The sequence below is a fragment of the Grampus griseus genome (genome assembly GCF_964374135.1).
Source record: "Grampus griseus genome assembly, chromosome: 1".
In the NCBI taxonomy this organism is placed as follows: domain Eukaryota; kingdom Metazoa; phylum Chordata; class Mammalia; order Artiodactyla; family Delphinidae; genus Grampus; species Grampus griseus.
This window is the reverse complement of record NC_139017.1, coordinates 67006704-67019459: the sequence shown is the minus strand read 5'-3', so window position 1 is coordinate 67019459 and position 12756 is coordinate 67006704. Positions and strand designations below refer to the sequence as shown.

The window sequence follows — 12756 nt, the reverse complement described above, 5'->3', positions numbered from 1 at the left end:
CTACCTTCTTAATATCTGAATAACCGTCTTCCTCTTCAGCCTGCTGACATTTACTTCCTCAATACTTATCCCTTTGGTTACTGCAATAACTACCTAGCCGCCTAGGCAGTTTCCTGTCTTCAGCTGTCCTCTCCTTTCCAGCCTCCAGGTAGCTGCCAGAGAGGCTTCTTTAGAAAAGACCTGTTTAAAATCCCTCAATGGCCTGCAGGGTAGACTACAACCTCCTTAGCTTGGAAGGCAGTGCCTTTCATAATCTGGCCCCTGAACTCTCTCCTCTCCTTCACTGACTCTTTAGACTTGAACAGAACCAAACTACTTTCTTGACCCCCTTCTCTGGCTTTTGAATCTTTGCCCATATGGGCCTTCAGTGCTTCTCCTTTTTGCCTGGCAAACTCCTAGTCATCCATCACCACAACACCAAACATTAAGCCTCTTTTCTGCAGCCCTTTCTTCATTCTCTCTTTTTTTTTTTTTTTTTTGCGGTACGCGGGCCTCTCACTGTTGTGGTCTCTCCCGTTGCAGAGCACAGGCTCCGGATGCGCAGGGTCAGCGGCCATGGCTCACAGGCCTAGACGCTCCGCGGCATGTGGTATCTTCCTGGACCGGGGCACAAAGCCGTGTCCCCTGCATCGGCAGGCGGACTCTCAACCACTGCACCACCAGGGAAGCCCCATTCTCTCTTTATTTACGTGTTTTTTTTTTTTCTCACTAAGAATGAAAGCTCCTCCAGGGAATGACCCTGGGTCGTTCATCTCGGTATCTTCAGCACCTAAACTCAAGCTTGGCACATGGTAAATACTAAATAAATGTGAGCTGAATGTTCAGCATTTCCAAATGCCCTTGTCTGATGTCTGAATCTCATCTAATATTCCTATACCAAGCTTGAATTGTCTTGGCATAAAGCTCATAATTGACACAATTAGGCTGTCCAGATACCTCTGCCCAGGCCCCACCTCCTTCCTAGCTCTTTCCTGCACCATGCTCTAAAACTACCTCTAATTCTCATTCATCCTCCTATCCAATACCACCTATGAAATTTTCCCTTTGCCCCGTTGTCCCAACAAGATTTGGTGAATTAGCAAGCTGACTACTTCATATGAGTTGTGGTGAGATGGTTGCTGAGACGAGAGGGGTTCCTCATCAACCCAAACTAATCCCTATGTAACCGAAAGTGGGGTCGGGCTGCTCGCCGCTCAAAAGCTAGTAAAGAGGCAAGGCTGGTGGAAAAGAAAGTTTGCTTTATTTTGGATGTCAGCAACCTGGGGGGAGGGGTGGACCCTGTCCAAAGGTCGACTTCCCTCACTGACAATCAGTGGGCAAGAGATTTTATAGGCTGCGGGAGGGGGCTACATGCAGAAACAGCACAGTCAGCTCTGACAGTCATCTTGAAATTGGTCATGGGTGGTCTAAGCAGCATCATCTTGATTGTTTTAAGTACGGTTCGTCTTCAGTTTGAGGGTCAGTTTGTTCCCATTTCCTTGAGGCCAATTCTTGGAATTGTGGCAGTTCCAATTCTTGTGGCAGTTCCAATTCTTGGAATTCCACAATTCCAAAATTGTGGAATTTTGTCATGGCTACAATCTGGACATCATGTAGTTAACTCTTTCCACCGGGTCGGGTTTCAGTAACTATAAGACAACTCACAGGAAATGGCTCAGAATATTATCTATAGCCTTTGAGAAGGAACTAAAGGTCCTTGACTACGCTTAATGACTAAACTATTATAATTTGGTCTCCTTTGACTGTTTCCCTTTGTTTCTGCATTTTCTCACTTCTCTGATTACACTTATTCTTTGGCTAAAGGTTTTCCACAGACAAAAGGCAGGCAGAGGACATGCGGGACAAGGACCATAGGGTCCTGCTCCGTTTCAGGATAGAATTGATAGAATTTTGGACACTGGGAGGAAAAAAGGATTTTTTTCATTCTTGTTTTATTACCATGGCGTTTCCATCTTCTGCCTGACAGTAGAAGCAGGATCTTGTAAAATGCCTTACTGAAATCAAGAAATGGTTCTATTTAAAACTTCTGAAACACAAAGAGAGATAGCTTATCACTGTGATAAGCAGTGATTGCCTTCTCCACCTCTACTCCATTGTTACTGACATGCTGAGGGATTTCAAAGTTTCGTAATTTAACTCAGTAGAGTTCAGTACATTTAATATTGGTTATCCAATATTTGTTTAAAGAATGATGTGATCAAAGCTATATCTGAATTAGATACTAAAACGGAAAAGCTGGTTTTATAGTCCCTGCCACTGCTCTCTAATTCTCACTATTGTGCCCAGTAAAAGCATTCTCACCTCCTACCCATTCCTTCCTGTGCAGTTGTGGTTGACTTCTTCTCATGCTTTCTCTGTTTGGATGCGGAAGTATCTCTGTTCACTGGGCTTAATCTGGGACAACAATGTTGCTCTCCTTCCAATGGCCTTATTCTGTGCTTTCTTTTCTAAATCCTCCAACCCCTACACCCCTTCCTGGAACATTTCCTACTCATGACATTAAGAGGGTTGATCATTGTATACTTGCAGACCATCCCAATTCTGACATGGGCTCCCCTGAAAAACTCTATTCGACGTCACCTCTGTGATTTCCTTTTACCTCTATCTACCATGGCTCATATTCTAGGAAGACAGCCCAGGTGGTGGTCTTCTCTGGTCTTTCCTGGACTACCCTGCTCTTTCTTAGCCACCCCCTTCAATGGTTCTGCTGTCTCCCCTAGACCCCCCAGACATACCCACAGTCTGTCTAGAAGGAGTTTTAGGGTGCCTTGAAGGCAGCCAGCCCTGAAGCAACAGATGCAGACTACTATCCAGCTGGTTCTCAACCAGGAATTCTCTTATTTACATATCCATTTATTTAAGGACAACATTCATACATTAAGGGTAATCATCAAGAGTCTGTATTGTTGCTTTGCTGGGACGGAATGGTTAGAATAGAGAAAGCATCCATGTCGCTCTGAGACTTCTATTCCTGGTAATGCAGCTGCTCACTGGGGTTTCACTGTTGGCACTTGAAGATCACAGTCCTTTCCTTTCCATAGGAGACAAGAGAAAACAGAGTTGGGTGAAGGACCCTCAGCCTGGAGTCTGAGGTGTAATTTTCCTGCTGCTCCCAGAGATGCCTGTTGGGCATGGTGGGGCTGTGAATTTAGAAAGAGGTTCAGAGATGCTTCTTTTATCACCCCCATGGGATGGGGATGCTGCTTTTATTACCCTCATTTGCCCTGAGGGCCCTGAGTCCATGTGACTTTGCCATTCTTCCAGTCCTCCTTTGAGTTTCGAAGGGCTCTCTTCACAGAAAAATACAGTCCCGTGTCCACTGCAAACAGGAGTCCCATCACCAGGAAGAAAGTGATTTGGTGCCAAGGTGGAAAGAATGATGAGCTGGTGGGTGGCTTTTCTTGACCTAATAGGAGAAGCAGAGGGATGAGAATAAAATGACATTTGTTAAGGCAGAAATTTGGAATAAACAGTGAGGTCATCGGTGGAAAGTCTTTCTGACACCTGCTAAGAGACAGATTCTAAGGAACATGGGGGAGTCTGGCGGAAAGCCATAGCTTCCTCCCACTGAGTCTGGATCTTAATGCTACCTGAGCAAAAGTGTTTTCATGTTTGATGGAGGTATGTGACATAGCGTTGAGCAAGGTAGGTTGTAGCTGGGTTTTGTGTGAAATTCTGAAAGTAGTCAAAGTTTAAGTTGGTGTGAGAACACTATTTCTTAATTCAGTAACTTTCTCTTGTGTCTCAAAATAATACTCATTGTTTTTACCCCACTAAAGGAAATCTAAAAAAAAAAAAAAAAAAAAGTGAACCATTGAAATCTGCTACTTACCGTCAGAAAACTGATAATATTTCTTTATCACGGCTCAGTAACTAATAACCCAAAATGGAAAGAGGTAGAATTTGCTTGTTCTCAACCTCTTAGCCCTTAATATTGTTATTTTAAAGTCATTCCTCACTGTAGTCTATAAACTGGTAACATTAGAGTGGATTTTTAGTCTTAATTTTTTTAACTCTTAATTTTGATTTAATTTCAAACTTAAAAAAAAGGTTACCAGTAAAGTATAAATAACTCTCATATATTCTTTACCTAGATTTACTAATTGTTGGCATTTTGCCCCCATTTTCTTTATTATTTGCTTTCTCATTCTCTATTTGAGAGTATTTATTTTCAATTTAAATTGTGATGAAGTTATTTTTTATACAAATTATGGCATTGTTTTGTTAAAATCGCAGAAGATGTGTGGCTATCTTGCTGTCTTACTACATGTAAATTGCTTACAACAAACGTCTTAGTCTGATTACAGGTGGAAGTTTTGTGAAATTAGGAAGTCCAGGAGCACGGTGGCAGGGGATCTCTGACCCTGGAGGATGGTACTACAGAGACTGGAGATGTTTTCTAAGTGACTTAGTGGAATTCACAATTCTGTCATAGGACATTGGCGCCTGTCCAATCCTTTCATTTTATCTGGTGGTTCAGTATACAGGCTTCGAATCTTTGCTGTGCCCTTGGAGACACATTAATTACCCCCCTCCCTTTTTTCCACCTCAGTTACTTCATCTGTAGAGTCAATATTACCGATCTCTTAATGTTGTTGTGAGGGGTTACTATGATCATCAGACTAGTTGCATGTGAAGAAGCACTCAGCACAGTGTCCAGCACATTGAAAGATGCCCAATAAAGGTCAGCATGTCTTTGTTACAGAAATGGAAACTGAGGTTCAGAGAGTCTAACTGGCCACAGTTACACGGTTAATTAGCAGCAGAACCAGAACACAGGTTATGGGTCTTTCTGTGAGAAAGTGAGGCGCTACTGCCAGCTTCGCTTTTGGCTATGACTTGAGGCTTGGAGGGGAAAGGAGAACAGGTAATGATGGGCCAGCATGATAGAGACAGATAACATTATGGATATAGTTAGAATGAGGTAAGGACAGGCATATTTATGGGGGAGGAAATGTGACTTCCGCACCTGCTGTCACATTGCAGAGTGAATGACCCTTGTAAAGACGTCTGTGGAACGGTCAGCAATCTCCTCCCAACTCATCTTCCCAGTGTGAAGGCAGAGTCCCCCACATGGTACGCTGGGCCCTTTAGATGCACTCTGCACATCTCTTACCTTGAACAGTGATGTTCACAGCCTCTGAAGACTCGTTTTTACTCCCGATAATCCCCCTGCAGAAGTAGGAGCCACTGTGTTCAAGTTTTGCTTCTGGAATGTAGAAGTCAGAATTCTGATAAGAAAACTGCTTGCCTCGGCCATTCTGGAAAAATTGAACCTTTTGTACAGTAGTTTTCTTCCAACTGTGACACTTCAGCTGAATGGGCTCCCCCACCTGGACCACCGACCGAGAGGCCTGGAGCAACAGCCAGCCTGAAAGACACAAAGAGAACACAGGCCCAGGAGGCCTCAGCATTCAGTGCAAAGCTTTTGTGAAGGGGATGCTCACCACCCAGATCCTGGGGGATGATGGAAAGCCAGACTGGGAGCCATCCTTACATAGCTTTCTTTGGGAAAAAGCCAACTGGGCCCTGCAAGAGAGCTCAAGTCACACCAAGAACTTTTGTCTAATGGTGGAGAGGGAGAGACACACACATGGTCAAAACATAAGGTTAGAGCATAGGGTCTAAGTGATGAGGCAGGTGAGAAGCAATTTGCAGTGTCCTTAATGGCTACACTTGGATTTGCTATGGCAGGTAATAAGGAGCCATTGTAAGTTCTAGATCAAAGAGTAAACATTGTATTAGAAAATGATGATTTGCCCAATTAAAGGAAAGGTAGACTTCAGAAGGAATGGACAGTTGTAGGAATATTGGAAGACTGTTGCAGACAGTCAGGAAGAAGTTTACTGAGTGGCCACAGGAGTGGCTGCAGAAATCATGAGGGAGACCTCAATATAAAAGTCAGGGAGGGGGGACTTCCCGGGTGGCGCAGTGGTTAACAATCCGCCTGCCAATGCAGGGGACATGGGTTTGATCCCTGGTCCGGAAAGACCCCACATGCCACGGAGCAACTAACCCCGTGCGCCACAACTACTGAGCCTACGCTCTAGAGCCCGCAAGCCACAACTACTGAAGCCCGGGTGCCACAACGACTGAAGCCCGTTTGCCTAGAGCCTGTGCTCTGCAACGAGAGAAGCCATTGCAATGAGAAGTCTGTGCACTGCAACAAAGAGTGGCCTCCGCTTGCCACAACTAGAGAAAGCCTGCGTGCAGCCAAAAAAGAAAAAAATTAAGTTAAATCTTAAAAAAAAAAAAAAGTCAGGGAGGGGAAACAAAAGCATGCGTGGTAGTGCTGATGGTAATTGGTGGTTCCTGAAGGGCCACAGCGTCTCAGCAAGGCCATCTTCATTACTGAGCACAGCCTCTGAGAGAGAGAATGTTATGTCACCAAGATACTTGTTTTCACAACTGCCTTGCCAAGTAACCAGGCTCCACACACACAGAGAGAACTTGAAATTGTGGTCAGGAAGTTGGTCTGAATAACGAAAAATGATATTGCATAGAAATTTTAAAATGACATGAGAAAACATTCATCAGACAATGTTAAGTTAAAAAGACAATACAAAAAGTATGTATGCTCAGAAAAAAAGAAAAAACATGGACTTAAATATTAACAGGGGTTACCTATGTAATCTTATATGTATATGTATGGTCTGGTTTCTTTGGGGGGGAACATTCTTGTTCCATTCTGGCTGTCATGGACTCAGTGAATGTCCATATGTACATTCGTTAAACTAATATTTTATTGAGCACTTACTATGTTGTGCAGACTGGGGATACCCAGATGACTAAGACACATCAAAGAACCTGTGATCCAGACATAGAAATAATTACAATACAGTGTGATAAGTGCTACAACAGGCTAAGAACAAAGGGCTGAAGGACCAAAGAGAATGGAGCAAAGAAATTCTGCCCAAAGAAAGTAAGGAAAGCTTCTCAGAGAAGGAGATAAGTGAAATGGGTCCTAAAGAATGATCAGGAGTTTGCCTGCTGAAGTTAATGCTCTTGGTCACAGTTTAAAACAGTTCTCACTGATTAGACTTCTAAAGTCAGTTTCTAGAGCCAAGTTTAAGACAAGCTAATAACTACCAGATATGATTTGTCTATTGCTTCCTGTTGGTAATTCCCCATTTTATTTGATCATAGGTGGCCATCTATCTCTCACCTAGCTAGATAATAGACATTCCTCTTTGTAACTCTGTAGACTGAGAACAATGTCAGCTAAGTGACACAATCAGGCAAAGAAGCCAAGAAAATCAGCTTCAGATTCCATGGAATTCTGTTGCAGGTCCACCTTCATTAGGCCCTCCTTCCCCTCCAGACTCGTTCCACTCACATACAATATACAGATGGGGCAGCCATGAAAATAGAGTCAGGCTTAACAAGGTGACGCTGCAGGTACCGGGCTATGTGGTGTGATTTCAGGGACACCAGGAGAGATCTCTTGCCTCCAAAATACTTCTTCTACTTGCATCTAATGAGTGGATTCTGTTAATACACAAAGACTGATTCCATGATGAATATGCAGCCTGAATGTGTACATATATCTCTATTAGGAGAGATTTCACACGGCCAAATTTATGCTGAAGTGTATATTTTGAGTGTGGCATTGATGGGAAGAGAGAGAGAGAGATTATGGTGAATTAGGGATGGCTTGTGGGGTAGCTCAGGGCATTGTGTGTCTGAGAGTGAGGAGACTGAGGTCCTAAAATGGATTCATGAATTTATTCAATAACTATTATTGAGCATCCGTGTCATGCCCTGACCTTCAGATGACACCATTCATGCTGTATGTATTCTATGTGAATATTGATTCCTGGAACTGTGCAGTGCAGCAGCCCTGTAGTATATGCCAGGCTTTGACTTTTTTTTTTTTTTTTTTTTGCGGTACGCGGGCCTCTCACTGCTGTGGCCTCTCCCGTCGTGGAGCACAGGCTCCGGACGCGCAGGCTCAGCAGCCATGGCTCACGGGCCCAGCCGCTCCGCGGCATGTGGGATCCTCCCCGACCGGGGCACGAACCTGTGTCCCCTGCATCGGCAGGCGGACTCCCAACCACTGCACCACCAGGGAAGTCCCAGGTTTTGACTTTTTACCTAAGGCCTACTTATAGCTAGGACTACAATCTGATATAATTCAGTAGGACTACAGATCATCTCATCTTAGTTTTAAGCCCCAGGAACATCATCTTCTGGTGCTTCCCAAGTCTTTCAGGGCCTCGTGTTTTACCATTTATTGGTGATTTCCCTTTTCCCCTTCACCTACTCACCCATGTAGACTTTAAGCTGCACCGGGTCGCTGAGTGTGGAGAGGCCTGTCTGACACTTGTAGTCTCCACTATCCTCAACTTTGGCAGCTGTGATGAAGTAGCTGGAGGCCTGGTTTGGGATGAGAGTCCCATTGTGCCACCACTGTGTGGAATTGTCTCCAAGAGGGTAGTCCCCCTGGCACTTTAGAGTCACGTGGTCATCCTTGAGCACCCGGTCCCATTGAGGGTCTAGGAGCACCACAGCCTTTGGGAGGTCTGCTGAGGAGTCAAGAGAATGTAGATAAGGGCAGGAAATGAGCCAGCCCTACACTGGCATTCCCAGGGAGGCTCAAAACCCATTGCGAACCGAGAGTTGGCAACTCAGCCTCAGCATAGCACTCAGTCTGAGCATATTGGCTTGGGGAGGCTTGGCTTCCTTCTTTTTGCCTCTCACTGTTGTGGCCTCTCCCGTTGCGGAGCACAGGCTCCGGACGCGCAGGCTCAGCGGCCATGGCTCACGGGCCCAGCCGCTCTGCGGCACGTGGGATCTTCCCGGACCGGGGCACGAACCCGTGTCCCCTGCATCGGCAGGCGGACTCTCAACCACTGCGCCACCAGGGAAGCCCTGGCCTCCTTCTTGGTCTCTCTTTATCTTGAGCAAAATTGGCCAGAGAAGCATAGGGCCAAGCCCTACTGTGTTGGGGGAATTACCCCTGCCAGCCCCACATCAGCAACTTCCTATGCAAAGAACATTTCCTAATACCCTGTGGCTATTGCACATTTGCATTCCTCACTTGACCCATCCAAGACGACGAAGCAAACTCACCAGCTTGCGTGCCAGCTGAAACTGTAAGAAGAAAGAGTGAAACAGATATTGAGTAGCAGCAGAGATCAGGGTGACTGGAGTGTGGAGTGAGTTTAAACTCCCCTGCCCACCTCTGCCCTGGGAGGCCTGTGTTCCCAAGAATCAAGATAAATATAGTGGATAGCTCTCCCATTGCCTGTCCTCTGGTCTCCGATGTCTGTGCCTCCTACTCCCTTGTCCACCCAAACCCCTGTTTGCAACACCATTCCCTTACTCTGTGGTCCCCGTTCGAACTCCCAGATTAAGGGTGCAGATCAAATATCCCTGAATCAAACCATAGAAACAACCTCACCCCAAGTCCCCTGGAAAGGGAGGAAATTAAAAGACTTAGAGAGGAGCACTGGAATGTGAGAATGGAAGAGACAGACCTTCAGGACCATCTAGTCCATACTCTTCAGTTTATAGATAGACAAACTGAGACCCAGAGGGGTGAAGTAACGGAGACCTCACGTCCCCCTTCACCTCCTGATTATGCCCAAATCAGGGCCAGCAATTCTCCACATCTCTAACGCTTGAAGCTTAAATCCTAGAAGTCCTAGAAGCTAAATCTAGATCTATAGACATGGTAAGGGGTCCTATCCCTTGGTAGGGGTCTCATCCCTTGCCCGAAAAGGGATGTCTGCTGAACCCAGGGCATCTTGAGCTCAACTCCCAGGCAGGGTGATTCTGACTTACCTAGAAACAGCAGAGCCGTTGGTGGTAGCAGCTGCCACATGTTGTGCATTGGAGTAGACAAGTCACCACAGATATCAGAGCCCTAAGGGGACCTAGTTGACTTGAAGAGAAGAAATAAACAGCCCTTCTCCCCACCCCTCAAGCCTATTACTCATCAGTTTCCTCTTCTGGAAACGTCATTTGATTCCTGAATCTGAACGCTGACAAATGAAACCCCACCTCTCTGGTTGGGATCCACCCGGTGACACGAACAGGACAACAGGACCCTGGGAATGAGACTCAATAAGGAGGACATTCCCTCACGGGGTCTCTTGTTCTACCTCAAAACTTCTCACTCTCCTGCTTGGCCCAGACCCATCTCCACCCAGCCAGGGCCTGCCTACAGAAAGCAGTCATTTAAATCATCAGATCATTAGAAGCGTCCCTCACCCCAATATTATCTCTACCAACATTTTCTTTTAAAATTGGAAATGCAGGCTCCGTCATATAGTACTTCAGATGCTTATCTGGGAAACCTAAAACAGGAAGAGTACCTTCAGGGCTTTCTGTGATCTCCGAGGTGAAAGGTGGCTATCCCTCAGCGCTCTCTGTTGTTCATTGCTACTGAAATGGCTTTCTGCAACATGATGTGGTGCAAGGCGTTCACTTCAGTTTTCCTTCCTTGAGGTTTTATTTTCTTGTTGACTCGTTTCCTGTCTGTGGCCTTCAAATGGAGGGAGGAATTGCCAGCTGCCGAGAGGGTGGGCTAGGCAGGAAGGAGAGGAGGGAGAGCACAGGAGGACAGCAGAAGAATGGGAAACGTTCTGCAGGTTTTCCTGAGCAATCCTCCAGCTGAGTGTGTTGGGGTGGTATGTGTTAATTTTACAGTGATAGGTAAAATGCAAATTTTTAAAAGAAGGACAGATGGTCTTGGCCTAGTTTAGGCTGGAGTGTTTGTCTCCACGCTTGCTTTTTCTTTTCTCCCTCATCCTTTTCTTTACTCCCTCCCTTCTTCTCTTCCCTAATGTTGAAATGACAGCCACAGCACACGGTTCTGAGATTACAGAGTTCATCAGTTATCATTCCCCAGGATTTATAGCTTCTTAAGGGGAAACTACCAGATGATCATCTGAAGTGCTTTAGGGACTCTGACAGTACTTCTGAAATTCTGCGTCTGCACGAAGAAGCCAGTGGCTAATTCTGTCTGGGGGAGGAGTCCACGTGGAAGACAGAACACTTTAATTAGATCACAGAAGATAATTATGTGTTCAGCAGGAAGGCTTTTGAGGGAAATAGTCGTTTCAGGCAAAAGGAACCGCATCAGCAGAGACTTGGAGTGAAATAGGCTGGCATGTTTACAGAGCTGGGTATAGCTCCACAGGATTCGTGAGTACTGCAGGGGAGAAGCACAGGCTCTTAAAGGGTTATGAGGGCTGTGTTTCAGGTGAGTGTGGGATGGAATTCCGACTCCACTGTTTATTTAACCTGTCGAGGTCTCAGTTTCCATATCTCTAAACTTGGGCTAACAAAAATGGTACTAACCCCAAGGAGTTGTTGTGAGGTTTAAATGAAATAATGCATATAGAGTTGTTGGTTCCACCTCTGGAACCATACCGGTTGATGACTATTAGAAGTGCAACACAGGAGGTTGAGACCTTCTCTCTTTTTCTGACTTAAGTTGTGACACTCCCATCCCCTGTACTCCTTCAGGAGCTTGTGCTTCTCCTTTGCAGTCCTCATCACATTTGTGGACTATAAGTTCTTTGAGGGTAGGGAATCTGTTCCTCTTGTTCATCATTGTATCCCCAGCATATTGCACAGTGCCTGGAATAGACTAGTCATTCAATTAATATTTATTGGGTGATCATAAAGGACTTTGTATGTCACGTTGAACAACTTGTATGTTCTGGAACTGCTATCACAGTAGTTTTTACAGAATGTAAAACTGCTCATCAAGGTTTTAAGCTGGGAAATAACACAGTCCAAGAAACAGGTTGGAGGGGAGAAAGATTGAAGGTGGAGGGAAAATTTAGGAAGTTATTTTAACAGTTTAGCTGAAAGATAGGAGATTCTCTGATAAAAAAGTGAAAATGCAATGGAAGCATCTAGGAGAGATGTTAAGAAAGTAGAACGGATGGGATTTGGCTGAGTGATTGGCAATAAGGAATGATGGAGAAGGAGGGACTAGGTGATGCTCAACTTTCTGATTTGGGTGATCAGGAGGATGGTGACACATTTCCTGGACATAAGAAATAGAGGAAGAGGAGCAGGCTTTGGGAGAGGGAGATAATGATCTCAGCTTTTGACACTGAGTTGGAGGTTGGTGGTGGTTTTAGGTGGAGATGCCAAGTAGGCAGTTGGACTTATGGCTCTGGAACTCAGAAGGGTCTGGACAGAAGAAGATTTAGGAGGCACCAACATGGTTGATGTTTTAAATTTTTTTTTTTTTTTTTGTGCTACGTGGGCCTCTCACTGTTGTGGCCTCTCCCGTTGCGGAGCACAGGCTCCGGGCGCGCAGGCTCAGTGGCCATGGCTCACGGGCCCAGCCGCTCCGCGGCATGTGGGATCTTCCCGGACCGGGGCACGAACCCGTGTCCCCTGCATCAGCAGGCGGACTCTCAACCACTGTGCCACCAGGGAAGCCCTGTTTTAAACTTTTGATAAAAGTTTTAGGCCTTCTCCCAAGAAAAAATGCACACATACACATCATTTTCCCTATAATCTAAGAAGCTGCCTGTGAAGCCCATCCAAAGATCCTAGGTTAAGATGAAGTATAAATATCATCTCTCTGATTCTAAGAGTATTGAGTGAGAAAAAAGGGGAACAGTGAGGGGAAGGAAGACGAAATGAGGGAAGAGGTGGGGAGGGCGAGAGGAGAGGACCAATGACAGAAACTTGACACTCAGCAACTTTGACAGGGTGTGTAAAGGAAGAATAGCTGACAAAGGAGATTGGGTAGGAGGGGCTAAAGAAGTGAGAAGAACAGGACAG

The 12756-nt window shown here is 45.5% G+C and overlaps 1 protein-coding gene across 3 annotated transcripts; it reads right to left on the bottom strand.

Moving 5' to 3' along the window:
• Nucleotides 1-1242: 1242 nt before the first annotated feature.
• On the bottom strand, nt 1243-10388 carry LOC309818507 (low affinity immunoglobulin gamma Fc region receptor III-A-like). 3 transcript variants are annotated; one of them, XM_082648248.1, is made up of 6 exons: nt 10320-10388; nt 9787-9886; nt 9073-9093; nt 8268-8525; nt 5117-5371; nt 1243-3406 (listed from the first exon to the last, which is right to left on the bottom strand). In XM_082648248.1, exons 2-6 carry the CDS (start codon nt 9833-9835, stop codon nt 3216-3218), a joined length of 774 nt encoding a protein of 257 aa, XP_082504374.1. In that variant the 5' UTR covers nt 9836-9886; nt 10320-10388; the 3' UTR covers nt 1243-3215. The 3 variants fall into 3 exon arrangements, with proteins under 3 accessions (XP_082504374.1, XP_082504375.1, XP_082504376.1); XM_082648249.1 differs by having other exon boundaries at nt 9787-9878; nt 10320-10339; XM_082648250.1 differs by lacking the exon at nt 10320-10388 and having other exon boundaries at nt 8268-8522; nt 9787-9923.
• Between the last annotated feature and the right edge of the window lie 2368 nt (nt 10389-12756).